The sequence below is a fragment of the Carcharhinus amblyrhynchos genome, chromosome 27 (assembly GCF_965287045.1).
Source record: "Carcharhinus amblyrhynchos chromosome 27, sCarAmb.v2.hapA, whole genome shotgun sequence".
Taxonomy (NCBI): domain Eukaryota; kingdom Metazoa; phylum Chordata; class Chondrichthyes; order Carcharhiniformes; family Carcharhinidae; genus Carcharhinus; species Carcharhinus amblyrhynchos.
The window spans coordinates 39,826,433-39,853,236 of NC_137350.1; the positions used below are offsets into that span (position 1 = coordinate 39,826,433).

The 26,804-nt window shown below is 45.7% G+C and overlaps 1 protein-coding gene across 1 annotated transcript; it reads right to left on the reverse strand.

Moving 5' to 3' along the window:
* Window positions 1–446: 446 nt before the first annotated feature.
* Window positions 447–25,949, reverse strand: LOC145359276 (peptidyl-prolyl cis-trans isomerase FKBP10-like). The gene is made up of 11 exons (XM_080213819.1): window positions 25,720–25,949; window positions 24,896–25,098; window positions 23,525–23,670; window positions 21,467–21,656; window positions 19,378–19,523; window positions 16,395–16,584; window positions 9,236–9,381; window positions 6,965–7,154; window positions 5,954–6,096; window positions 4,038–4,201; window positions 447–1,529 (listed from the first exon to the last, which is right to left on the reverse strand). Exons 2-11 carry the CDS (start codon window positions 25,084–25,086, stop codon window positions 1,341–1,343), a joined length of 1,695 nt encoding a protein of 564 aa, XP_080069945.1. The 5' UTR covers window positions 25,087–25,098; window positions 25,720–25,949; the 3' UTR covers window positions 447–1,340.
* Between the last annotated feature and the right edge of the window lie 855 nt (window positions 25,950–26,804).

The window sequence follows — 26,804 nt, forward strand, 5'->3', positions numbered from 1 at the left end:
ATTTAAGGAGTGAAGTTTGCTCTGGTAACCTACAAAGATTTGCTCTGTTTTTTTTTGCTGTTTTAATCCTTCCTGACAAAGTAACGTCCAAAATGGTCTACCCTGGATCACAGCTGGTGGTAAATCTCCAGAGTCCTCATCAGCCATTCAGGGATACCAGGAAGAATACAGATGGTTACTCAGCTAGTATTCCATAAAACACAGGCTCTTCCTGTGAATCAGTCAGGATTGTAAAGGCAGCTATTTATATCCCTTTAGAGAAGGAAGCGTAACCCCAAAGTGATTGATTTCTAATTGCTGTCTGAATTGGTCAAATCTAAACCTCACTACCTGTCATTTGCCACTCCTCAGGACAAATAGTGATGGGTAATAAACACCAGCCACAGCTGTTGTTTTCTTGAGAATATAATCAATCTGAATGAGACAAAATAAAGAGAAAATTAGAGTTTTATGTAAGAAACAAAATTTATTAACTCTTTCTCAAATGCCGTGGGAAATTCTCTGTACTTGCATCCTAAACATACAGCACCAAACATCAAACTCTCAAAGCTCTCGCTCCAAACTAGAAGAGCGGTGGGACACGACTGCACCCGAGATACTCTGCACAAAATCCACTCAATGCAAACAAAAATGGAAAAGTATACATGAAATATCCTGAACTTAAGGATGGGTATAAAGCAAGACATGGCCTTGAGTAGCTGTCCCCATCCAATAAACACAGCGATTGAACTCAGCCAGGACATGGGCTTTGAAGCAGGATTCTGCATCCTGGGCAGAGAGGGCATTTCTCCCAAAGCATTAGAGGCACCACTCCCCCCCCCTCCCTCCCCCACCCACAATCAGTGTGGCTCATTCCTTGACTGCTGCTGAGATGACTTTTATTGGTCAGAGCTGACCTCAATATCTGGGGAAAGGGAAAGACCAAGTGGAATGGAAGGAGAAATTTGCAAGTCTCCTTGTTTCAGATCACACTGAACATTCCCGGTGAAGATGCTTGGACATCTCCAATCAGGAATGTGTGAGGTTTACACTGGACTGCCAAGTCTGCTTAGTAAGAACTTTCCACCACTTGAACTTATTCCCAGTCTCATCCAGAATATTTAGGTTGAGTAATGTCCACAGTCCTAACAGACGTAGCAGGAAAGTCCTAGGATCATCTGTCCCCAATCCCAGCGTGTAGAAGGAACAACTTTGAAAGGAGAAAAGAACAAGGAAAATTCAACTGAGATCATTAAAACAAATTATTTAACAGAACAAAGAGTAGAAAGTGTTTTCTTCCAATGCTGTGTTTATAGGGTGCCTGCTTTGGGAAGCTTTGGAAAGTTTTTTTTGTAAAACATTCAGAGCTCATCCTTCACTAAGCGCTCATGGTCCTCATCGGTTTTCAGTTTGAGCTCATCTGGAGTGATTTTTCCATCCTGATTCCGGTCTTGATTCCCAAACATGTCCTTTATCAGCTTATCTGGATCATCAGTGGGTGAGAGACGACCCTTGCCATGTTCGACCTGTGTCATAATGTAACTAGAAAACTGTTCAAACAAAGAACACAAGGGAGAGTTAAAACCCAAGAATATCCCAGAACAGGGCCTTCCTACACAATGAATGTAGGATCATAGAATGACCTTTTGTGCTGTAACCATTTGGCCTATTAGCTGGAATTTTCACCGACACACCCGCCCCAATTCCAGGGGCAGGCAAGGCTCGGAGTACGGCATTCTCCATTGGCCTCGGACAGGATCGTACAGAATTCAGCCGGTAAAATTCTGTCCATTGAGTCTGTACTGGCTCTCTGAAGAAGCAACTCACTCAGTGCCATCCCCCAGCCTTCTCATAACCCTGTGCGTTCTTCCTTTTCAGATTATCCAGTTCCCTCAGAATATCTCAATCAATCCTGCCTCCAGAGTCTCGGGTAGTGCATTCCTTATTCTAACCACCCCTCCTACTTACTCAGGTACCAGGCCCTAAGAGTGTGCTGGCAACCATGGACTTCCATTGGATTGGTCCATGGTTACGCTCGGCAAAGTGCTGCAGTGGTTTTCCATTGCCTTCTGACTGAGTGTGAAACTCGGAGGCTGATAACCTGTTCAGTCACGTTATGAATGTACTTTTAATGGCTGTCAAAGTGGGACTTGAACCTGGGGTTGAAAGGTAGGAACATGACTCACTGCACCACACAGTATGAAGATGTTTTTCCTCATTTTGCCCTTGCTTCTTTTACCAATTACTTTAAATTTGTGTCCTCTGATTCTGGACTTTTCCAGCAATGTGGAACAGTTTCTCCCCATCCATCCACTGTCTAGACCCCTCATGATTTTGAACATATTGATCAGATCAGAAGAGGATTCTCAGGGGGCTTTTACAGGATAGATGCTGAGAGGTTATTTCTCCTTGTGGGAGAGTCTAGGACCAGAGAAAGGGGTTACCCATTTAATAACTGGAATTCTTTACCAGAGAGAACCGGAGAGGCTGGGTCATTAAATATGATAAGAAGTCTCACAACACTAGGTTAAAGTCCAACAGGTTTATTTGGTAGCACAGGCCACAAGCTTTCGGAGTGCTGCCCCTTCATCAAGTGAGTGGGAGTTCTGTTCAAGAGGTTAAAGAGATGTGTATTGCAAAATCTCACTAACTGTCCTGTCTGGAGACAATACACATCTCTTTAACCTGTGCTTAACCCTCTGTCCACTCACATTGTCTGTACCTTTAAGACTTGATTACTTGTAAAGACTCACATTCCAACCATTATTTTGTAAATTGAGTTTGCGTCTCTTTATGCCCTGTTTGTGAACAGAACTCCCACTTATCCGATGAAGGGTCAGTGCTCCAAAAGCTTGTGCTACCAAATAAACCTGTTGGACTTTAACCTGGTGTTGACAGAGTTGTTATTGTGCTTACCCTAGTCCAACGCCAGCATCTCCACATCATTAAGTATGTTCAAGGCTGAGATAGACAGATTTTTAATCAGGAAGGGTACGAGGGTTATGGGAATAAAGTGGGAAATGGAGAAGAGAATTATCAGACCAGTCACGATCTCATGGAATGGCACAGCAGACTCGATGGTCTGAATGGCCTACTTATGTCTTATGGTCTCCTCTCAACCTGCTCTCATCCAAGGAAAACAATTCTAACTTGTCCTATCTATGTAACTGAAGTTCCCTGGAAATATTTTCTGCTCTCTCTCTAACACTTTCTCATCTTTCCAAGAACATGGTGCTCAGAACTGGAAACATTTCAGTCAAGGCCAAACTAGGCCTGACAAAAGGTCATTGACCTGAAATGTTAACTCTGTTTCTCGCCACAGATGCTGCTCGATTTCACAGAATCCCTACAGTGCAGGAGGAGGCCACTCGGCCCATTGGGTCTGCACCTAGTCTCTGACAGTGTCTTAACCAAGCACCCTCTCCCACACTATCCCCACAACCCTACTTAGCACGGCTAATCCCCATAACCTGCACATCTTTGGAATGTGGGAGGAAACTGGAGCGCCCGGTGGAAACCCACACAGACACGAGGAGAACATGCAAACTCCACACAGTCACCTGAGGCTGGAATCAAACCCAGGTCCCTCAATGCTAACCACTGTGCCACCCTGATTTGCTGAGCATTATCAGCATTTGGTTTTATTCCAGTTTCCAGAATTTGCAGTATTTTGCTTTTGTATCGAAGACAAAGCAATGTCTTATACAGGTTTAATATAACCTCCTCATGTTTGTACTCTGTTCCCTATTAATAAAGCCTTGAGCGCTGTTTGCTTTACTTAACCTGTCTGGCCACCTTCACTGATCTATGCTTTACATCCTGATCCCTCTGCTCCTCCAAACCTTTTAGAATTGTTTATTTTGTATCGTCTCTCCCCTTTCCTCGTGCCGAAATGAACCATTTCACGTTTCTCTGCATTAAATTTCTAACCTGCCTCTGTCCTCCGTCCATTTCAACCTGCCTATGCTTTTTTGAATAAAAGCGAAACACTGTGGATGGATGCACTCTCTCTAATGCCTTCAACCCCTTCCCAGAGTGCGGCACCCACTGCTCATTACCTCTTCAAGTAAGATCTCTCCATCCTGGTTCAAGTCAAGCTCTTCGTGAAGTTTGGCTGGTGCTTTGTCATTCCAGATGAACAGGTAACCCTCTGGAACCCCTGGCTTCATGTTGAGCAGTTCAACATTGAACTGTAGTACTGCACTGCCTGGCACATTTCCAGCTTTGGGTAGTAGGACAGGAGAGAAAAACAAAAACAAAATCAATTCCATAATCTGCCCTGTGGTTGATATTTCAGCAGGAAGACAAATGTCACAATCTAAGGACACGTACAGTGAAGGATCTTATACAACTCTGAACTGGCTTAGCATCACATGTTCCAAGGAACATGGAGTGACGTTCAGGGGGTTTTACAGATTTCTGTTGGGAAAAGGATATTAAGGGTTATGGAATCAAGATGAGTAAATGAAGTTCAGACACAGATCAGCAAAGGTCTAAAAGCAAAGTACTACAGATGCTGGAATCTGAAACCAAAAGAGAAAAGGGTGGAAAATCTCAGCTGGTCTGGCTTTGACGAAAGGTCATCTGGACTCGAAATGTCAGCTTTTTTCTCTCCTTACAAAAGCTGCCAAACCTGCTGAGATTTTCCAGCATTTTCTCTTTTGGTTTCAGAAGGGGTCGAACTGAATGCAAAAAAGAAACTGAATAACCTCCTGTTCCTTACAATCAGCAGGAGGGATGGGAAAAAGGAATTCTCAACATGGTCCAGCTGTGTATAGTCATGTGGAATAGTGATTTAATGGACTGGAGTGAGCTGGGATCACCCCATGACTCTGTCAATCAAGGCTCAATGCAGCATCAGCAAACTTCAACTAAAATCATGATAAGAATCGGATATTTTTCAGGCACAGCAATGTAGGGTGAGCAAGAACGTCAAGGACAGAATTCATTCAGGGGATGTGGACACTGCTGCCATTTACTGCCCAGCCCTAGTTGCCCATAGAAAGTGCTATCATCTTCAACTTCTGGCTGAAGGTTCAGCCCAACCATGTGCCTTACTGGCAGTTAAGACCAACCTCAATGGCCTTCATTGCGAAAGGTTGAGTACGGGAGCAGGGATGTGTTCTTGCAACTATACAGGGCCTTGGTGAGGCCACACTGGGAGTATTGTGTGCAGTTTTGGTCTCCTTTTCTGAGGAAGGACGTCTTTTTTCCTCTTGAGGGAGAGCAGCGAAGATTTACCAGGCCGATTCTGGGGATGGCAGGACTGATGTATGAGGAAAGATTGACTCGGTTAGAATTGCTTTTGTTCAGATGAATGAGGGTTGGGCTGGGGGGTGCGGGGGATTGTGATATAGAGATTTACAAGATTCTAACAGGACAAGACAGGGGGGTGCAGGGAGGATGTTCCCAATGGTGGGGGAGTCCAGAACCAGGGGTCAAGTATTCAGGGTAGGGATTCAGGGTAGATCATTTAGGACGGAGATGTGGAGATATTTCTCCACCCAAAGCGTGATGAGTCTGTGGAATTCATTACCACAGGAAGTAGTTGATGCCAAAACATTGAATGCAGCTGGACATAGCACTTGGGGGGGAATGGGATCAAAGGTTATGGGGAAAAAGCAGGATTAGGCTACTGAGTTGAATGATCAGCCATGATCATAATGAATGGTGGAGAAGGCTCGATAGGTCCAATGGCCTCCTCCTGCTCCTATCTTCTGTCTTTCTATGTATGGATATGAAGTCAGGTATGGGCTCAGACCTGATAAGAACAGGGGGCATCTTTTCTCAAAAGGACATGAATTATTAGGAGCTGGTTCAGCATTGAAAGGGAAATCTGTCTTCGGAAAGGGGAGTTCTATTCAATATACAGCTGTGTAAATGCACATCACTGCCCCAACTGGATTTAACGTGGTAACAGGTCAGGGTTAGGTGTGTAACCAAGTCCCACAATCAAATCTTCAGCTTTCCTCACCTCCCTTCTCTCCGTGACCAAGATGTGGAGGGATTGTCACAATCCGTTTCTCTCCGATGCACATTCCAAGCAAGCCTTGATTCAATCCTTCAATCATTTTTGAGGAGCCCAGGAGTAAAGTGGGAGGAGTCTCAAAATCATAGCTAGAGGAATAACAAGAAATTTGTTGCAGTTAAAACTTCCAGCAATTCCTTTGCTGATATCAGGAGCTAAGACACCCAACCCCAATCATTTCCAACCCATAGTACAATGATGGCCTCACCCAGGAACACTCAATCACTTCAGAGCCAAACTATTTTCTTTTGTTAACCCTGATGTTCACTAGGGTATACCACATGGGTACAAGGCAATGAAGTCCAATGGCCTCTAACCCCTGGGGTGAATATGAGCTCAGGTGAGGTTCAGTAAGTGGTTTGACCCCATCACAAACAAACCCTAATCCTATCTGCCCCTGAAACACACCCGCCTTCCTGTAGATTGCATCTTATATGAGCCAGCAGTGAGAATTCTGTCTGAAAGTTATTCTCCCAAACCCAGTTAACAATAAGCCTCAATTCTGGTATCCAACACACTCCCACAATGGAGTGATTGGTAATGAGTCCATGATTCAGTGTTGTTATTTGTTCATTTGAATGTTTTTTTCTCCCTTAAGTTTCCCAAAACAAAAATAGCTGATAGGCCGTAGAATCTCAAATCCCCCTGTGCAGGACAGACATTAATTAAACATTCTATATGAAAGCCAGCACCCCTGACAGTGCAGCTCTCCATCATCACTGCATTGGAGATTGTACGCCTCGTGCTGGCCTGGGCATTGAACCCATTTCCTTGGTTCGCGATCTTTGTGGGCAAGGATGCTCGAGTGAGGATCTAACGTCTAATGACGTCATAGCATTTTGCAGGGATTTACATCAACTGTACTCTGTATTGTTCTCTTATACATTAACTGTGTTGTCTCCTTCAGCCCCAACTCAAGTAATCTTACAGTGAGAGCTACTTCAATAAAAACCTTACGAGGTGTAAAGCTGGGTGCCATCCAGGAGAGAAGCTGTGTAGTGGTATGTCACATAGTCGTTTATCTGGGAGGTCTGGTTACAGGAGTCTGGCTTGAAGTAGGTTTGGATTTCCACTTTATCCTTGGGATTGTGGAAATCGATGATGTGAATATCAAAAATGAGAACAGCAGAGGCTGGAATCTTATCAGCTGCAAATCAAAATCCAGAGTCAATCCACACGACTGAAGAATTTTGTAAAACAATCAGCTTTATTCAGCAGGATACACAGACACACCCATTGGGAAAGGGAGAATCTCAGGATGTAGGAAAGGGGATTGATTCATTTTGGTGGGACAAACTTGAACACGGTTTACAGGGTCAACGGCAGGGTTCTGAGGAATGTGGAGGAACAGAGATCTTGGGGTTCATATCCACAGATCTCTGAAGGTTGCCACTCAAATGGATAGAGCCGTGAAGAAGGCTTATAGTGTATCAGTGTTTATTAACAGGGGGTTGGAGTTTAAGAGCTGTGGGGTTATTGCTGCAACTATACAGGACCTTGGTGAGACCACATTTGGAATATTGTTCTGATCACTTCACTATAAGAAGGATGTGGAAGCATTGGAGAGAGTGCAGAGGAGATTTACCAGGATGCTGCCTGGTTTGGAGGGTAGGTCTTATGAGGAAAGCTTGAGGGAGCTGGGGCTTTTCTCTTTAGAGCGGAGGAGGATGAGAGGTGACTCAGTAGAGGTTTATAAGATGATGAGGGAGATAGATAGGATGGACGTGCAGTGACTATTTTCTCAGGTGGATGCAGCTGTTACTAGGGGGCCTAAATATAAGGTTCATGGTGGGAGATATAGGAGGGATGTCCGACGTAGATTCTTCACCCAGAGAGTGGTTGGGGTGTGGAATGCACTGCCTGCTGTGATAGTGGAGTCGGACACTTTAGGAACTTTCAAGTGGTTATTGGATAGGCACATGGAGCACTCCAGAATGATAGGGGATGGGATAGCTTGATCTTGGGTTTGGACATAGCTCGGCACAACATTGAGGACCGAAGGGCCTGTACTGTGCTGTACTGTTCTATGTTCTATGCAACATAAAAAAAAGCAGCAGCTAATGTTTTACCACAGGGGGTTGTAGAGGCTGGATTATTATTGTCCCAAGGCTGAGACAGCCAGACTTTTAATCAGTAAGGGAATCGAGGGTTATGGGGAAAAGGCAGAAAAGTGGAGATGAGGATTAGATCAGACCAGTCATGATCTCATTGAACGGTGGAGCAGACTTGATGGGCTGAATGGCCTTTTTTGCTCCTACATCTTGAGGTCAATGTGTGCACAGCAAACTCCCAAAAACAATAAATTAAGTGGTTGAAGGATGTGCGATGGTGGCACCGAGAGACAAACATTAGCCCGGAAGAGCTCTCTCTGGATCTTCAAAATACTTGTGTGAGTTCTTACACCCGCCCAAGATAGACAGCCAGACCTTCCAGATTGCTGCTGAGTGAGGCTCCACCCTGAAACACTGAGCCACAGATCTCAGGGCAAAAATCAAATCTTGGTCAAAGAGGAAGATTTTAATGAACATTTTAAAAAGGAGGAAAGTGAGGCAGAGAGGTTTAAAAAGAGAATTCCAGAGTTAGTGGCAGGGAGCACAGCCCTTAAGGGATTTGAAAACCAGGATCAGAGGATTTGATTTTAATTAGTGCTTATACATCAATTTAAAAAATGATAATTTACAGGAGGTGGGTGTCATTGACTAGGCTGGCATTTATTACCCAACCCTGGGTAATGGGTGGCACAGTAGCACGGTGGTTAGCACTGCTCCTTTACAACTTCAGGGACCTGGGTTCAATTCCCGGCTTGGGTCACTGTGTGTGGAGTTTGCACATTCTCCTCGTGTCTGCGTGGGTTTCCATCAGGTGCTCCAGTTTCCTCCCACAGTCCGAAGATGTGTGGGTTAGGTTGATTGGCCATGCTAAAAAATTGACCTTAGTGTCCTGAGATGTGTAGGTTACAGGGATTAGTGGGTAAATATGTAGGGATAATATGCAGACGTAGGGCCTGGGTGGGATTGTGGTTGGTGCAGACTCGATGGGCCGAATGTCCTCTTTTCTGTACTATAGGGTTTCTATTTCTTCACCCTAATTGCCCTCGAGAATGTGTGAGTGAGCTGGCTTCCTGAACCGTAATGGATAGAATCAAAATACTTCAATGGTGTGTTTTATTGTTTACAATCCCTCCACCCAAATCTCAGCACAACGATACTGAAAATATAAAATTCTTACCAACACCATCCTCCCCATAGGCCATGTGCGGTGGGATAATGACACGCCGTCTCTCTCCCATACACGCTCCCAGTAAACCTTGGTCTATCCCAGCAATCACATAACCCATGCCAACGTAAGTGTCATATGTTCTATTCCGTGAGTAACTAGGTTAAAAACACAATTTAGAAACACATTGAATATCTTGCCAAGTATGACGACACCGTACAGAGGCACCTGCCAGTTCGATTACTACCAGACGGTGAAATCACATCAATTTCTGGTTCAGTTACAGATGTGAAGTTGTGGAATGAGGAGGAGGAAGGCGACACTAACAGCATCCGGAGAAGTTCACCTGATGCAGCACCACTCTGCTACTGACAAGGGGTGGGGGGGGGAGAGGGGGTTACAATCGTGACCCCGAGACCATGTTTCAACTGCAACAATAAAAAAAACACAATGGTGGTAAAAGATCAACTATGGGCTTTACACACCAGACCCTTAAGCAAGGACAGGATCAGACTGGGAAGTCCGCTTATGTTCAGAAGCTTTGCAAATGTCTTGGCATTTCACAGGAAGAGATGATACTGAGTTCCCAGGGCTGACACAGTAAGAAGTCTCACAACACCAGGTTAAAGTCCAACCAGTTTATTTGATAGTAAACCCACAAGCAAAGGCACACACGGTTTACAGAATACTCCCCCATGTAACTCCCATGACTTGCCTGAACTTGCAACATCTCACTTACTGTACTGTCTGGAGACAATACACATCTCTTTAACCTATGCCTAATGCTCTCTCCACTCACATTATCTGCATCTTTAAGACTTGAATAGCAGGTTAGCTGTAAAGACTTGCATTCTAATCAGTATTCTGTAAACTGTGCGTGACTTTATATACCCTTCTCTGATCAGAACCTTCCACGCACCTGACGAGGGAACACCGTTTCCGAAGGCTTGTGGGATTACTATCAAATAAACCTGTTGGACTTTAACCTGGTGTTGTGAGACTTCTCACTGTGTTTACCCCAGTCCATCGCCAGCATCTCCACATCATGACTTCTGAGGGCTGACCAGCAGACCTGTATTCCAGTGAGAGCCAATAGCAGGGAGTTGACCAAAGTGACAGTAATTGACTATCTTCATGGTGCCATTGGCTTTGCCAAGATGCCTTAGGAAGTTGGCACTGCCTGCTGTCCAATTAGACCACAATCACAGAGCAGAGGGGCATAAAAACTCCCACTTTAGAAAGTTAGTACAGACACACACGCACAAAATAAAATCTCCTCACTGCCCTCCGCCGCCACAACCCTGCTTCAATTGCAATAAACCAACCCAAACCACACTACCTGCTCCCGAGGGGTGTTACATGCCAGGCGTGGGTTCCCAGCTCACTGCCGTCAAGGCCCGTGAACTCTCAGCTCAGTGACATACCGCCCAAAAGCTCCTGGGAATGCAAAGATGAAAGGTCAACGTTCCATCAGGGCTGGAATCTTCCAGAAACCTGCATGAACCGAAGTTTCTGCTATTAACCCTTTGACCCTGCTGTGTGTGTGTGTATTCACATACCAACCACACAAAAAAAAAATCACAATTCATTTCATTAGAACCGTAAATGTATTTACAACCACACAGGTGCTTACATTACCTGCTGTGTTTTATTTCTCAAATTCTGAATTTTAAAATTTCAAGACTTTGTTGGAAATACGTGCAGGAGAACCTGTTACTTAAAGGGTTAAAATCAACGTTTTAAGAAGGGTCCCAGTTCAAGGTCTCAGGTTACATTGGATCCGTTTCCCATCCCAGAGTCAGACATTCAATATTAAACCCAGTGATCCAATTCACACCTGTTCTCCTGTTGTGTTGGCCAGTTGATTTTGAGATGAGAAACAGAATGCAGTAAATTCATTACGGGACATGTTTCTCTCTCCGTTCCTATATTTAAATTACCTGCTGCATACATTAGGCAGCTCCACCCCGAGTTCCAGCACCGAGTGGACAGAGCTGGAAATCGGGTGCCGGGGGACCCTGATGGGAGTTCTGTACAGGCGCCCGAGTAGCAGTCAGGATGTGGAGCAGAAAATAAATCAGGAGATAGAAAAGGCAATATTACAATAATCATGGGGGATCTCAATATGCAAATGGACTGGGAAAATCAGGTAGGTTGTGGATCCCAAGAAAAGGAATTTGTGGAACATCTAAGAGGTTTTTTTGGAGCAGTTTGAGACAGAGTCGACTAGGGAACAGGCAATTCTGGATTTGGTGATCTGTAATGAGGCAGATTTGATTAGGGAACAAGGTGATGGAACTCTCAAGGAGCAGTGACCACAGTATGATCGAATTTACCCTGCAGTTTGAGGAGGAGAAGCTGGAGTCAGATGTAACGGTGTTACAATTAAATAAAAATAACTACAAAGACATGAGGGAGGAGCTGGCCAGAGCTAATTGGAAAGGGAGCCTGGCAGGGAAGACAGTGGAACAGCAATGGCAGGAGTTTTTGGGAATTATTCCAGAGGCACAACAGAAATTCATCCCAGAAGAAACATACTAAAGGGAGGATGAGGCGCCCATGGCTGATGAGGGAAGGAGAGCATAAACGCAAAAGAAAAAGCAGACAAAGTGGCAAGGATTAGTGGGAAGCCAGAGGATTGGGAAGCCTTTAAAAATGAGCAGAGGACAAGTGAAAAAACAATAAGATGGGAGAAGATGAAATATGAGTGTAAGCTGGCTAGTAATAGAAAAGGAGATAGGAAGAGTTTTTTCAATATATAAAAGGTAAAAGGCAAAAATAGCCATTGGATCACTGGAAAATGAGGCTGGAGAATTAATAGGAAACAAAGCAATGGCAGAGGAACTGAATACTTACTTTGCTTCAGTCTTCACGGTGGAAGACACTAGAGGGATGGCAGCCGGTGACCAGTGGTGTGCCTCAGGGGTCAGTGCTGGGACCACAACTTCCCACAGTATATATTAACGATTTGGAGGAAGGAACTGAAGGCACTGTTACTAAGTTTGCAGATGATACAAAGATATATAGAGGGACAGGGAGTATTGAGGAAGCAGGGGGACTGCAGAAGGAATGGACAGGTTAGGAGAGTGAGCAAAGTGACAGATGCAATACAATGTGGAAAAGTGTGAGGTTTTGCACTTTGGAAGGAGGAGTGGAGGCAGAGACTATTTTCTAAATGGGAAAATGCTTCGGAAATTAGAAACACAAAGGCACTTGGGAGTCAAGATTCTCTTAAGGTTAACATGCAGGTTCAGTCAGCAGTTAGGAAGCCAAATGCAATGTTAGCATTCATGTCAAGAGGGCTAGAATACAAGATCAGGGATGTACTTCTGAGGTTGTATATGGCTCTGGAGTATTGTGAGCAGTTTTGAGCCCCATATCTAAGGAAGGATGTGCTGGTCTTGGAAAGGGTCCAGAGGAGGTTCACAAGAACGATTTGTAGAATGAAGAGCTTGTCGTATGAGGAACGGTTGAGGATTCTGGATCTGTACTCGTTGGAGTTTAGAAGGATGAGGGGGGATCTTACTGAAACTTACAGGATATGCGAAGCCTGGATTGAGTGGACGTGGAGAGGATGTTTCCACTAGTAGGAAAAACTAGAACCAGAGGGCACAACCTCAGGCTAAAGGGACAATCCTTTAAAACAGAGATGAGGAGAAATTTCTTCAGCCAGAGAGTGGTGAATCTGTGGAACTCTTTGCCACAGAGGAGGCCGGGTCATTGAGTGTCTTTAAGACAGAGACAGATAGGTTCCTGATTAATAAGGGGATCGGGGATTATGGGGAAAAGGCAGGAGAATAGGAACAAGAAAAACATCAGCCATGATTGAATGGAGGAGCAGACTCGATGGGCCGAGTGGCCTAATTTTGCTCCAACGTCTTATGGCTCTGGAATTCCCTTCCTAAACCTCTCCACCTCTCTCTCTCCTTCATCATGCTTCTCAAAACAAAGATCTTCGACAGGCTTGGTGCTGAATTCCTGGATGATTATGCTGCTGTGAAGCTTCAATCTGTTTTTAAAGATGCTATATAAATGCAAATTGTTGTTGCTGAAAAGCTACATTCAGGGCAGCATAATGTTGGTGAATAATCACCAGTTAAATTCTCCATCTTTACCAAAAATATCCCTACAACCGTACCCTGCGATTATTGATTCTAAATGAGTGAGGTCTCTGTAACTGTAAGCTTTACTGTGAAGCGAGATACTGCAGGGTTTGCTGAATATTTTAAGGACAGTAGCTGTCAGACCAACTCGCTCCTTACAGGCTGCAGAAAAGCAGCAAGATTCCTCAGACCATCTTTACTTTCTTCATTCTATTAAATCACTGGGAGAAAAATGTACACACTCTATAGACGGAGACTGATTGGAGGGAGATCTGGATTTGAGAGATTAGTTAATTCCCCCTTGCTTGCTGGTCACCACATTCTAAAAAACACTGCTAAATGATTCCTTTTTCAGGAAAGGGCAATGCTGGTGAGACCAGCATTCACTGCCCAATCCCTAGTTACCCCGGAGAAGGTCTTTCTTGATTTTCAGAAGGCGTTTGACAAGGTGCCTCACAAGAGGTTATTGCAGAAGGTCAGGGGACATGGAGTTGGGGGTAGGGTGTTAGCGTGGATAGAGGATTGGTTGTCAAATAGGAGGCAGAGAGTGGGGGTTAATGGGTGTTATTCGGATTGGCGGATGGTGACTAGTGGAGTGCCCCAGGGGTCGGTGCTGGGGCCTCAGCTTTTTACCATTTATATAGATGATCTGGAGGAGGGAACCGAGTGTAGGGTGTCGAAATTTGCTGATGACACCAAGATTGGTGGAACGGCAAATTGTGCGGAGGGTGTGGAGAGTCTACAGAAGGATCTAGATAGGCTGGGCGAATGGGCCAGGAAATGGCAAATGGAATTTAATGTTGGCAAGTGCGAGGTGGTCCATTTTGGTAGGAATAATGGTAGGAAGGATTATTACTTACGTGGTGAAAAACTGCAGCAGGCGACAGTGCAGAGGGACCTCGGGGTCCTTGTGCATGAGTCACAAAAACCCAGCTTGCAGGTGCAGCAGGTGGTCAGGAAGGCGAATGGGATGCTGGCCTTCATAGCGAGGGGGATTGAATATAAAAGTAGGGAGGTCTTGCTGCGGCTGTATAGGGCATTGGTGAGGCCGCAGCTGGAGTACTGTATGCAGTTTTGGGCGCCGTACTTACGCAAGGATATTTTGGCCTTGGAGGGAGTGCAGAGGAGGTTTACTAGGCTGATGCCGGAGTTGAGGGGGTTGAGCTATGAGGAGAGGCTGAATAAACTAGGCTTGTACTCGTTAGAGTTTAGAAGAATGAGGGGAGATCTCATTGAGACGTATAAGATGATGAATGGGATGGATAGGATAGAGGTGGAGAGACTCTTCCCGCTCAGAAAGGACAGTAGGACTACGGGGCACAGCCTCAAGATAAAAGGGGGGCGGTTTAGAACGGAGTTGAGGAAGAATTTCTTCACTCAAAGGGTGGTGAATCTCTGGAATTCTCTGCCCGTTGAAGTGGTGGAGGCTGCCTCGCTAAATATTTTTAAGACGCGGGTTGATGGGTTTTTGATAAGAGAGGGGATTAAGGGTTATGGGGAGAGGGCGGGAAAGTGGAACTGAGCCACAACAGATCAGCCATGATCTTATTGAATGGCGGGGCAGGCCCGAAGGGCTAGATGGCCTACTCCTGCTCCTATTTCTTATGTTCTTAGGTGTTGGTGAGAACTTCCTCATTATTCTTCCAAGTAGCGCCATGGGATCTTTAATATCCACCCGAAAAGGGAGTCAGGCTTTTGTTTTAACATCAAATTGGGAAGACATCTCCGACAGTGCAGCATTCCCTCAGCTCTACACTGGGAATATCTGTGTGAATTATATAGGAAATTACAGCTCAGGAACAGGCCCTTCAAACCCGCACTGACCACACTGTCTGACTGAACTAAAACCCTCCACCCTTCCGGGGACTGTATCCTTCTGTGACCATCTTATTCATGTACCTGTCAAGACATCCCTTAAAATATGCTTAAGTCTTGGGATGAAATTTTATCTCACGACCCTCTGACTCAGAGGCAAGCTTCAGCTACAGTGACATTAACTGACACAGTGACACTGACACATTGATAGGATGCAAGACTGGGCAGAGAAGTGGCAGATGGAGTTCAACCCGGATAAGTGTGAAGTGGTTCATTTTGGCAGGTCAAACAGGATGGCAGAATATAATATTAATGGTAGGATCTTGGCAGTCTGGAAGATCAGAAGGATCTTGCGGTCCGAGTTCACAGGACGCTCAAAGCAGCTGTGCAGGTAGAGGATGTGGTTAAAAAGGCGTATGGTGTACTGGCCTTCATCAATCGAGGGATTGAGTTTAGGAGTTGAGAGATAATGTTGCAGCTTTATAGGACCCTGGTCAGACTCCACTTGGAGTACTGTGCTCAGTTCTGCTCGCCTCGTTACAGGAAGGATGTGGAAGCCATAGAAAGGATGCAGAGGAGATTTACAAGGATGTTGTCTGGATTAGGGAGCATGCCTTGTGAGGATAGGTTGAGGGAGCTCGGCCTTTTCTCCCTGGAGAGATGAAGGATGAGGGGTGACCTGATAGAGGCGCAGAAGATGTTGAGAGGTATTGATCGAGTGGATTCTCAGAGGCTTTTTCCCAGGACTTAAATGGCTGCCACAAGAGGACACAGGTTTAAGGTGCTGGGGAGTAGGTACAGAGGAGATGTCAGGGGTAAGTTTTTCACTCAGAGGGTGGGTGCGTGAAATGGGCTGCTGGCAACGGTGGCGGAGGCAGATTCGATAGGGTCTTTTAAGAGACTTTTAGATAAGTACATGGAACTTAGTAAAATAGAGGGTTATAGGTAAGCCTAGTAATCTCTAAGGTAGGGACATGTTCGGCACAACTTTGTGGGCCGAAGGGCCTGTATTGGGCTGTAGTTTTTCTATGTTTCTAAATAAAATTAATTAGTCACAAATAAGGCTGTGAAATTCCCCTAAGTGGTTAATGGTCCTTCCTTAGTAATGGCCAGCTGGAGTTAGTTGGGAAGTTGCTCTTATGAATGTTCTCAAAATGCGGAGAAGTGGGAACTCTGGGCTGCATCATTCACAGTTCTAACACGCAGTGAGAAAAGGTAACGGTCAAGGATGTCTGTGTTGTTGAAGAGCTCACCTTGAGTCAAAGAAGGTTCCATCCAATAGGGTGCCATTGTAGTGATAGCGAACAAAGTCTCCAGACTGAATCTGTCGAATGCAGGGCTCTGGGACCATCTGCTTCTCTATGGAGATGGTGTCATTCTGGTTGTGTAGATCCAGCAGCAGTGTATCAAACACCAAGCTGGCCTGAGGGGGGATGTCACTACCTGGTGGACCAGTGAAATAGATTCAGACAGCTAAACGCTCAAGAATATACAAAATACCATTACATACTCTGGTGTATTCAACCCCTGTAAGAAGTCCCACAACATCAAGTCCAACAGGTTTATTTGGTAGCAAACACCACTAGCTTTTGGAGCCCTGCCCCTATTCAACCCCTGCCAGGAGGCAGACAGAAACCCAACAATCCTGCTCCTAATTCAGAGAATGGGATCAATAAAACGTCCAATCTCAGGATTGACCCCTCCTGGGCCAGAATGAGAGCAGAGTTTAGGGCTCTTCTAAACCTTCTCGTGTTCACCCAAAACCCGCATTCCATAAGTCCATGACACTCCCCACATCCTCACTAAAAATCAAGTCTCATTTTCCCATCTTTTACACCAATTCAGTCTTTTTCCCACAGCCTCAAACTGAAGAGCTCTTAATCACAAAAGCTTTGTGTGGGCAGCACAGTGGCACAATACTTAGCACTGCTGCTTTGAATGTGACCCAGGTTCTATTCCGGCCTCAGATCACAGCCTGTGTGGAGTCTGCACGTTCTCCTCGTGTCTGCGTGGGTTTCCTCCGGGTGCTCTGGTTTCCTCCCACAGTCCAAAAATGTGCGGGTTAGGTGGATTGGCCGTGCTAAATTGCTCCTTAGTGCCGGGGGGGTTAGCAGGATAAATATGTGGGGTTATGGGGATAGGGCCTGGGTGGAATTGTTGACTGTGTAGACTCAATGGGCCGAATGGCCTCCTTCTGCACTGTAGGGAGTCAATGATTCTATGTCAGGTGACCACTGTTTGCATCATCCTTCTTTTTGCAACCTCAGTGCTGTCCTACACTGTGACCCTGACCCTCGACCCCAGTGCTGTCCTGCATTGTGACCTCTGACTCTCAACCTCAGTGCTATCCTGCACTGCAGTCTCTGACCCTTGACCTCAGTGCTGTCCTGCACTGTGGCCCCTGACCCTTGACCCCAGTGCTGTCCTGCACTGTGGCCCCTGACCCTTGACCCTTGACCCCAGTGCTGTCCTGCACTGTGGCCCCTGACCCTTGACCCCAGTGCTGTCCTGCACTGCGAAGTTTTGCTTTTACTGAGTTCTCATCAATTTAGAAACAATTTTCTTCTCTGTTCATTCATGTTTTTTGGGGAAGTGTGCGATCGACTCCAATTAGCAGCTTGTTGGAAACCTTGGAGGCAAAGCTGCATTTTTTAAAAATAAATCCCTTTGAGCTGGGGATTATTTCAGGCCCAGCTAACTGCACCTACATTTGTATTTGAAAGTTAGAAACTGTTCTGGACTTGCACAACTGGGCGTCTCCCGCAAATATTCCAGATTCCACAGACTTTAGCTTTAGAAGCAGGATCTGTTTTAACAGGAGATGGAAGCAAGCGGCAGGTATGCTTACTATGTGGCTTTGTGTCTGCAAGTGGGGGAGGGAAAGCACATGAGAGCAAGGAATTGACGGGGAAAATGCCTGACACAGTCAGCACTCTCTCACCCACAGAATCAGGATTCACTGAGTTAAAAACCTGTAAGGAGAAGCGTCACAGTCACAGACATTACTGACACACGGTGAACTTCCAGGGGGTGAAGAAGCTGTGTGACCTTCTCTCCATTACCCCACCCCATCTCAATCACAGGCCAAAACTGACAGACGGGTTAAATGAAATCAAGAGAGAGTTAAGTGCAGTTAACAATGATCAAAACAAATGGAGCAACAGTTAAGGGGCTGAATGGCCTCCCCGGTTCCCAAATCCTTCCTTGCTCTCAACTATCAGATCCATCGGGTGGGATTTTATGGCCTCACTGGTCTCAAACCTGGAAAATCTCACCCGAGGTGAATGGATGTTCCCGCGGACCACCCTTCGCCGGCTCCGATTCCCGTGGCACGTGGGCCAGTAAAATTACAGCCGATATCTATTCTCCCCCGTACACTCACCTAACACTTCTGGGCAAGAGGTTATCGGCATGTCTCACTCCTGGGTTGGAGGACGGTGACTCACTAAACTATTGTCACCCCAGTCATTCTTTGTCCAATGAACTTAGAGGATGGATTATTACCAGCAGGCTATTTGACCACTGAGGCATCACAGTTGAGCATGTTCCTATCCTGGATAATGTACACACGATCCAACAAGAATCACAGATCAGGAACAGGAGCTGTGGACGATTCCCAAAGTTCCAGCTCAGCTACGATAAAACCAGTGTGAAAGTCCTAGCCGCTGGGACAAGCACCGAGCTGAAATCAAACTCGTTCCCTTCCCGATCACACATTTCAGCTGACTGAGCATCGAGGGAGTGCAGGCTTGGGCAAGGGATGTTTTGCTTATGGGACATGGGCATCGCTGGCTGGGTCAGCGTTCATTGCCCATCCCTAGTTGCCCGAGGGCAGTTGAGAATCGACCACATTGCTGTGGCTCTGGAGTCACATGTAGGCCAGACCGGGTAAGGACAGCAGATTTCCTTCCCTAAAGGGCATTATGATGTCCTTTACCAGCTGATTTTTTCTGACAATCGACAATGGTTTCATGGACATCAGGAGATTCTTAATTCCAGATATTTTAATTCCACCATCTGCCATGGAGGGATTCGAACCCGAGTCCCCAGAACATTAGCTGAGTTTCTGAATTGTGTAGTGATAATACCACCAGGCCATTGTCTCCCCTCATACGGAGGAGGATGTGGGGGGTGAGGAAGGGAGGGTGGGTGGGTAAACCCAACATTCTTGTCCAGGGGCTCCAGTGATGAAAGCAACTCCTAGAGCATTTGATCGATCTCTGAGATTTTGCTTACCATATCCAGCCTCTCCGTAGGCCAGGAAAGGAGGGATGGTGATGATTCTCCTTTCTCCGACACACATTCCCAAGAGACCCTCGTCCATCCCTTTAATTAACCAGCCGATTCCCACATAGGTGTTGTATGTCTTCATTCGATTGTGACTGCAGAAGAGGGAGAAAAAGAGACTAAAGAATGAGAAAGAGAAGGGGTGGAGGAATCACTTGTCACTGCCCTGGAGTGGGGGGGGTGGGGGGGGTAGGGTGCACGCACTGAAGGAGGAGGTGAAGGGAAAAACAAAAGGGAACTCAGGAGTGGGTGAAACATGTAAAAGCGACACCAATACTGGGGTCTGGTTTCACCCTGGCAACTAATCCACAGCACAGAAACGGGCCATTCAGCCCGAGTGTCTACATCTCCACACAGCTCTTCTCTTCATCTCGCTCCATCTACATTTCCATCCATTCCTTTCTCCCTCATGCTTATCCAACTTCCCATTAAAACACATCAGTACCATTCACCTCAATCCTCCCTGTGGTTGTTACAAAAGAATAAAAATACTTCTCTTGAAAATGCCAATTAAACATTAACTTTTTGATTGCTGCCATCACGTTGAGGGTTTCCCGTATTCCTGGATTTAGCTGGAATATTTTAAAGGCGTCATTTTCAAAACATAACCTGAATGTCAGACAGAAACTAGCCAATTCGAATGCCGTGTTACACCACGTGACGGAACGCCTGACGATCTCTCTTGGGAACGTTTCACTCTTCCCAAATATCGACAAAAAATAAGGATTTTGGGATTCAGCACAACAGGCACAATGGACCTCCTTCTGTGCTGCAAGTTTCTATGCTTCTGTTCAACACTGACTGAACTCAAGCCCGTGCCTCAGGTTCCCCACACTCTGGGCTCCTGATATAATTCTCCAATTGTGAGCTCCTGCCAAAGGGAGACTCAGGGATATGAACACCGGAAAAGAAAGAAAAACACAGAATGAATGTACAAATAGTTCTATTAAATATTTTTATTTAATGGGCCCTTTCATTGAATGTACAGAACTTAAAATAATAATCCTGCCCCAACAAGCAGCACTCAACCAAACTTGGTCCCATTCCACAGCTCAGCGGACGTCCAGAGGCACCCGGAAGAGAAAGACTGTCACGGGGAGGAGGAGATCAGGAACCTCTGCACACGTCCTCCCCTCTCTCTCCACCCCCCCACCCATCCCCGGGACAAAGAGAATCCTAAAAGGAACAAACAAACTCAATGCCAGAGGAACATTCAAATTACCACAAACTCCTGGACAAGGACAGGATTAGACGAGTAAAGCTGGAAGTTGGTGAATGAGTGACATGGTTAACCCAGAACAACAGTAACATTTCAGGAGGGGAGGAAGGTTGTTTATTTTGGTGCCTGGATAATGAACGGTGTGAGAAGCAAAGTCTATAATCTTTGGATCTGGCCTCAAGGCGGGGTGTGCAGGAATAGACTGGACTGAAAAACATTTTTCCATTGCTGTATTCTCGTTGAAGGGTTTTCAGAGATTTGTGAGGGAGGGAGGAATGGGAGTACATTTCATTATTGTGCAATGTAACAGATAATTACAGTCACCTAGAGCTAGCCTGGTTTCCTGCAGGATTTGGAGGGATTGCCCAAAGATTTTCCGCAAATTGACTTCAACTTTCTCCCTTTTCCCTCCCTAAGAGTCAACATTAAGAACTTGCATTCACGTAGCACCTTTATGTTACCTCAGGAAGACCCACAGCACCCCACAAGCAATGAAGTACTTTGAGAATTTAGGGAAAGCTGTAGCCAATTTGCACACAGCAAGATCCCACAATTAGCAATGAGATACATGATCGAATTATTCAAGGTTGACATGTTGACCAGAACTATCGACTGGAAAGGTAACTGGGTGCCATCCAGAGGGTGACCACTGGAAGAGAACCTACTCCCTCTCTCTTTTCTGTTTGCACATTTTTTCACCTCCTCCCTCACACCTTCCACACTCCTTGCATCAAGCACTAGGTTAGAGTAACAGCTACTGAGGGGAGAATGCAACATGCAAGAACACTGATCCTATCCCAGCCAACAATTCTCCTTCACCTGGAATCAAAGAGTGTCCCATTCAGCAGAGTGCCATTGTAGTGATAGCGGATGTAATCACTGTTCTGCACTGTACGGTTACAAGTCGTGGGTTTGTAGACAGTCTTCATTTGCACCTTGTCGTTATGGTTCCAGACATCGTGAAGAATGACGTCAAAGTAGAGAGTGGTATCAGGAGGGATGACATTATCTGTGAAGCAGAGAGGAGGGAAGACAAAAGTAGAAAAGCCAAGTACAGATATAGATAATTCATATCGTTTAATTTCCCTTAAATATTACCCATCCTCTGGTACCAAAGATAGGGAGTTACAGAGGCCTCTCAAACACAGAAATCTGATCCTGTTCTCCCAACAATAACAGCCGACTTTCTGATATAAATCCCGAGACAGTGAACCTGCTGCATCAGGAACCTGGGTTTGAACTTTCCAGTCCAGCCCAGGATGGAGTTAAAACTGGTCTTTTCTACCTACTGGACTGAGATTAACAAACTGAGCACAGAATGAAGACCAATCCCAGACTCAGTACAATTAGGAAAAAGTGCATTTAAAACTGAGAAGCAGGCTGAATATGGACAGTTTCTGGAGAAATTGAAAAGACAAATAAGAGAAGCAAAGAGGAAGTATGGAAAGAGATTGGTAGCTATCATCAATGGAAATCCCAAAGTCTTCTACAGGCATATAAATCACATGGACAAATGCAGGTTAAGGAAAACCAGCACTGATTTATTCAGAGAAAATTGTGTTGAACTAATTTGAAGTTTTTTGGATACAATAAGAGGGCAATGTTGTTGGTGTGGTGTACACGGACTTGCAAAAAGTATTTGATGAAATCCTGCACAACAGGCTCAGAGTGCACAGAATAAAAAGCAGCAAATTGGTAGTAACAGGAATCTGACAGCAGTGACTAATGGATGTTTTTTGGACTGGGGGAAGATTTATAGCCAGGGGTCACTGTTAGGACCCCTGCTCTTTCTTTTATGGATTAGACCAGACCTTGGTGTACAGAGCACAATTTCAACATTTCTCGATGAAAGCATGCAGCATTAGTTTATTAACAGAGGCGTAGAGTACAAAAGCAGATTTGTATCGTACGTTGGTTTAGGCTTAGCTGGAGCATTCAATCCAGTTCTAGGTGCCATTCTTTAGGAAGGATGTGACGACAGATAAGGGTACAAAAAGATTCAGAGAATGGTTCCAGTAATGAGGAACTTCAGGTCTGTAGATAAATCAGAGAAGTTAGGTTTGTTCTCCTTGAAGAAGAGACATTGAGAGGAGATTTGATAAATGTTTACAATCATAAGCAGGCTGGACAGAGTGGATAGGAGGAACTGGTCCAATTGCTGGAAAAAAATGAGAACGAGAAGGTACAGATTTAATAATTGGCAAAAGAAGCAAAGGAGACAAGAGGAGAACATGTTCTGCGAGTGGTTAGGATCTGGAATGCACTGTCTGAGAGTGTGGTAGAGACAGATTCACACGGCGAGTGGTTAGGATCTGGAATACACTGTCTGAGAGTGTGGTGGAGACAGATTCACACAGTGAGTCATTAGGATCTGGAATACACTGTCTGAAAGTGTGGTGGAGGCAGATTCACACGGCGAATGGTTAGGATCTGGAATACACTGTCAGAGTGTGGTGGAGACAGATTCACACAGTGAGTCATTAGGATCTGGAATACACTGTCTGAGAGTGCGGTGGAGGCAGATTCACACGGCGAGTGGTTAGGATCTGGAATGCACTGTCTGACAGTGCGGTGGAGGCAGATTCACACGGCGAGTGGTTAGGATCTAGAATGCACTGTCTGACAGTGCGGTGGAGACAGGTTTAATCAAAGTTTTCAATTTGGAATGTAATCCAAAAATGAAGAATGTGTAGGGCTGTAGGGAAAAGGCCAGGAAGGGGCACTGGGTGAATTACTCATTCAGTGAGCTAGCACAGATACAATAGGCCGAGTAGCCTTCTTTGTGCTGTGAATATTCTGTGATTCAGTAACTGACCAGCTGGTACATCTACTCACTCTGCCATCTGGGGGTGTAGGGAAAGGAAGGAACGTTCTTACCGACTCCTTGGCTGCCGTAGCCGAGGTGAGGGGGAATGACAATGCGACGCCTTTCATTCACACACATCCCCAAAAGTGCTTTATCCATTCCTGGGATCAGGCGACCCTTTCCCACTTGGACATTGAAAGTGTTACTGTGGTCATAGCTGAGAGAGTGAGAGACAAAGATTCAACATTAAATTTCAGATTACACAGGAACCCCATTCCCCCCATGCCCCTCCAATGCCTCACTCCTCCTCCCCTATGCTCCTCTATCCCTCATTCCTCCTTCCCTATGCCCTCCAACCTCACACTCATCAAACAAATAATGCTTTCTGGGTTCAATGCTTTTTTATGGGATGTGCTGCCCAAACATAGTGTCTCGCTGCCAAAGCGGGCATGAGTTCCCCACTCTGCAGAAGTGACCTAGCTTCATTCAATTATGTTGAAATCACTGCCCTGACCCCCTGACCCCCCGCCCCCCTCCTCCTCCCCCTCCCCCCCCTCCTCCTCCCCCTCCCCCCCCTCCTCCTCCCCCTCCCCCCCCCTCTCCTCCCCCTCCCCCCCCTCCTCCTCCCCCGACCCCCCCCCCCCTCCTCCTCCCCCGACCCCCTCCCAGATTCAGGACTTTACATTATCAGCTTCTCATTGGGTAAAAGCCCATTAATGAGGGACGGAATTTTATTCAGTGATGGAGTAACTCACAGGTGCTCCTAAATACAGGAGCAGAGTGAAATCCATGGAAATTGGATTTAAAAAGGTGTAGATCTGTAATGTCTGTCCCCTGAAATAAAACCCTGGCTCCATTTCACCATCCGAATCGCAACAAGGACATCACTTCAGCCTGCAAAGCAGGAGGAAGCAATGGAGGGGCCAGGAAATGTTTGGGATGACCTGTCTCCCTGCAGTTTTGGGGGGTGGATGATGTGGCAATTGACAGGAAGTGCTGCAAAGTGTTTCCTTCTCTTTGTGAGGGAGAAGGGAGAGTTAATGGGGACAGTATTTAGATTTGACAGTGAAGGGATGGCAGGATTATATCAACACTCTCCAATAAGACTGGCTACTTCCAGAGATAGAATAAAGAACAAAATTCCCCCAGCGCCTAATCACAAACTTACTCTTAAAAACTATTCACAAAACTGCAGAAACTCTGCTCATATACAATCGTTCCAAAATGTTTTCAGAAAATATTTTTTCTTTTTAAATATAAAATCTCTGGAGTTAAATGAGTAATTAAAATATCTCAACTAAACAATGTTATAAACCGATCAGTTACAGTTAGCATTAACCGCTACCCTGGAGACTGCTCTGCGGAGTTTGATAAAGTCAGTCAGACTTCCCGGAGAATCTCAGTTGAAAGAATCCGTTTTTAATCCCGGTTTGTATTTTTACCTGGAGTCGAATTTCTTCCCATCCGCGAAGGTGCCATTGTAATGGTAACGGATAAAATCTCCGCTCTGTACCGCCCGGGAACAGGCAGGGGGGATGAAGTATCTGTCAACGAGGACATCAGTGAGGGGTCCCGGCTCACAGAGAACCAGTGCGAACAGGAGACACACAGCGGGCAGCATCCGAGTACTCATCCTGAGACTGAGCTAGAAAAGGCATAACATTACTGAAAGTGAGCTGTGAAAATTACAGAATCCCCTAAAACTGACCGGAAAATGTTACAGAATCCCCAAAACTGACCCAAAAAAGTTACAGAATCCCCAAAACTGACCCAAAAAAGTTACAGAATCCCCAAAACTGACCGGAAAATGTTACAGAATCCCCAAAACTGACCCAAAAAAGTTACAGAATCCCCAAAACTGACCGGAAAATGTTACAGAATCCCTAAAACTGACCCAAAAAAGTTACAGAATCCCCAAAACTGACCCAAAAAAGTTACAGAATCCCTAAAACTGACCCAAAAAAGTTACAGAATCCCCAAAACTGACCCAAAAAAGTTACAGAATCCCTAAAACTGACCGGAAAATGTTACAGAATCCCTAAAACTGACCCAAAAAAGTTACAGAATCCCTAAAACTGACCGGAAAATGTTACAGAATCCCCAAAACTGACCCAAAAAAGTTACAGAATCCCTAAAACTGACCGGAAAATGTTACAGAATCCCTAAAACTGACCCAAAAAAGTTACAGAATCCCTAAAACTGACCGGAAAATGTTACAGAATCCCCAAAACTGGGCTGAAAATGTAACAGAATCCCTAAAACTGACCTGGGAAAGTTACAACGTGAGAGATAGACAGGGCCACAAGTTAGTAAACTGGCGCTGATGTGGACTGTGAGAAAAGGCTTCGCACTAACAAACCCAGCTCGGTCTCACTCGCCTCCAGACGCCCCCAGCCCCCTCCCTGATCAGATTTTTCTCTCTCTGGAATGTTGTAAACGTGTAAAGCGGTCTTCCCGGGATTTAGCTGCCCAGGGATAGCAGCTCCAACTGTGAAACATTCCTAGTGGTTCCGAATTGTGTTTTCACTGAAATCCGGATCAGCAGCAAAAGCCCCCAGTAATTCCCCCCCCACTTCCCTCTTTAAAAAGCGCCGCTGCAGAAACTGGCCGGTGGTTTGGGGATGTTATTGTTGGGAATCCGGGAAAACAGCTCCATTTAATAAAAACCAGAGCGATGACAGGGAATGAGGACCTCTTCAGAGGGGGGGATTCCTGTGGGTCCTAAAGCCCACTTGGAATTGTAATTGGCAGTGAAAGCTGGGGGTCCCTGCCCCCTCTGTGCCTGTTTACCGTTTGGGGAAACCTTCCCGAAGTTGAATGTGCCTCTCCTAGCCTGAAGGTGGAGTCAGGTCTCCTGTACATCCCAGACAAGCACCTCAGCCCAGTGCAAACATGGGCAGGATATTCGACTGTAAGGGCATCATAAAGCTATTTTCCTGTGGCAGCTGGCCACCCATTCATGTGGCATTAGGTCATATTGATGTGGAGGTGCCGGTGTTGGACTGGGGTGGGCACAGTGAGAAATCTCACAACAACAGGTTAAAGCCCAACAGGTTTATTTGGAATCAGGAACTTTCGGAGCACTGCTCCTTCCTCACTCACCCAATGAAGGTGCGACACTCTGAAACCTCGTGATTCCAGATAAACCTGTTGGACTTTAAGCTGGTGTTGTCAGGCCGCAGCTGGAGTACTGTGTGCAGTTTTGGTCGCTGTACTTACGCAAAGATATTTTGGCCTTGGAGGGAGTGCAGAGGAGGTTTACTAGGCTGATGCCGGAGTTGAGGGGGTTGAGCTATGAGGAGAGGCTGAATAAACTAGGCTTGTACTCATTAGAGTTTAGAAGAATGAGGG

What these genes read in the sequence shown, in the direction of transcription:
- LOC145359276 (XM_080213819.1), bottom strand. Translation starts at nt 25,086, where the DNA reads ATGAGTACTCGGATGCTGCCCGCTGTGTGTCTCCTGTTCGCACTGGTT. An exon ending in GGGAAGAAATTCGACTCCAG is followed by an intron (nt 23,671 to 24,895) that starts GTAAAAATACAA and finishes TCACTCTCTCAG; the next exon opens with CTATGACCACAGTAACACTT. An exon ending in CTACGGAGAGGCTGGATATG is followed by an intron (nt 16,585 to 19,377) that starts GTAAGCAAAATC and finishes CTGGTCCACCAG; the next exon opens with GTAGTGACATCCCCCCTCAG.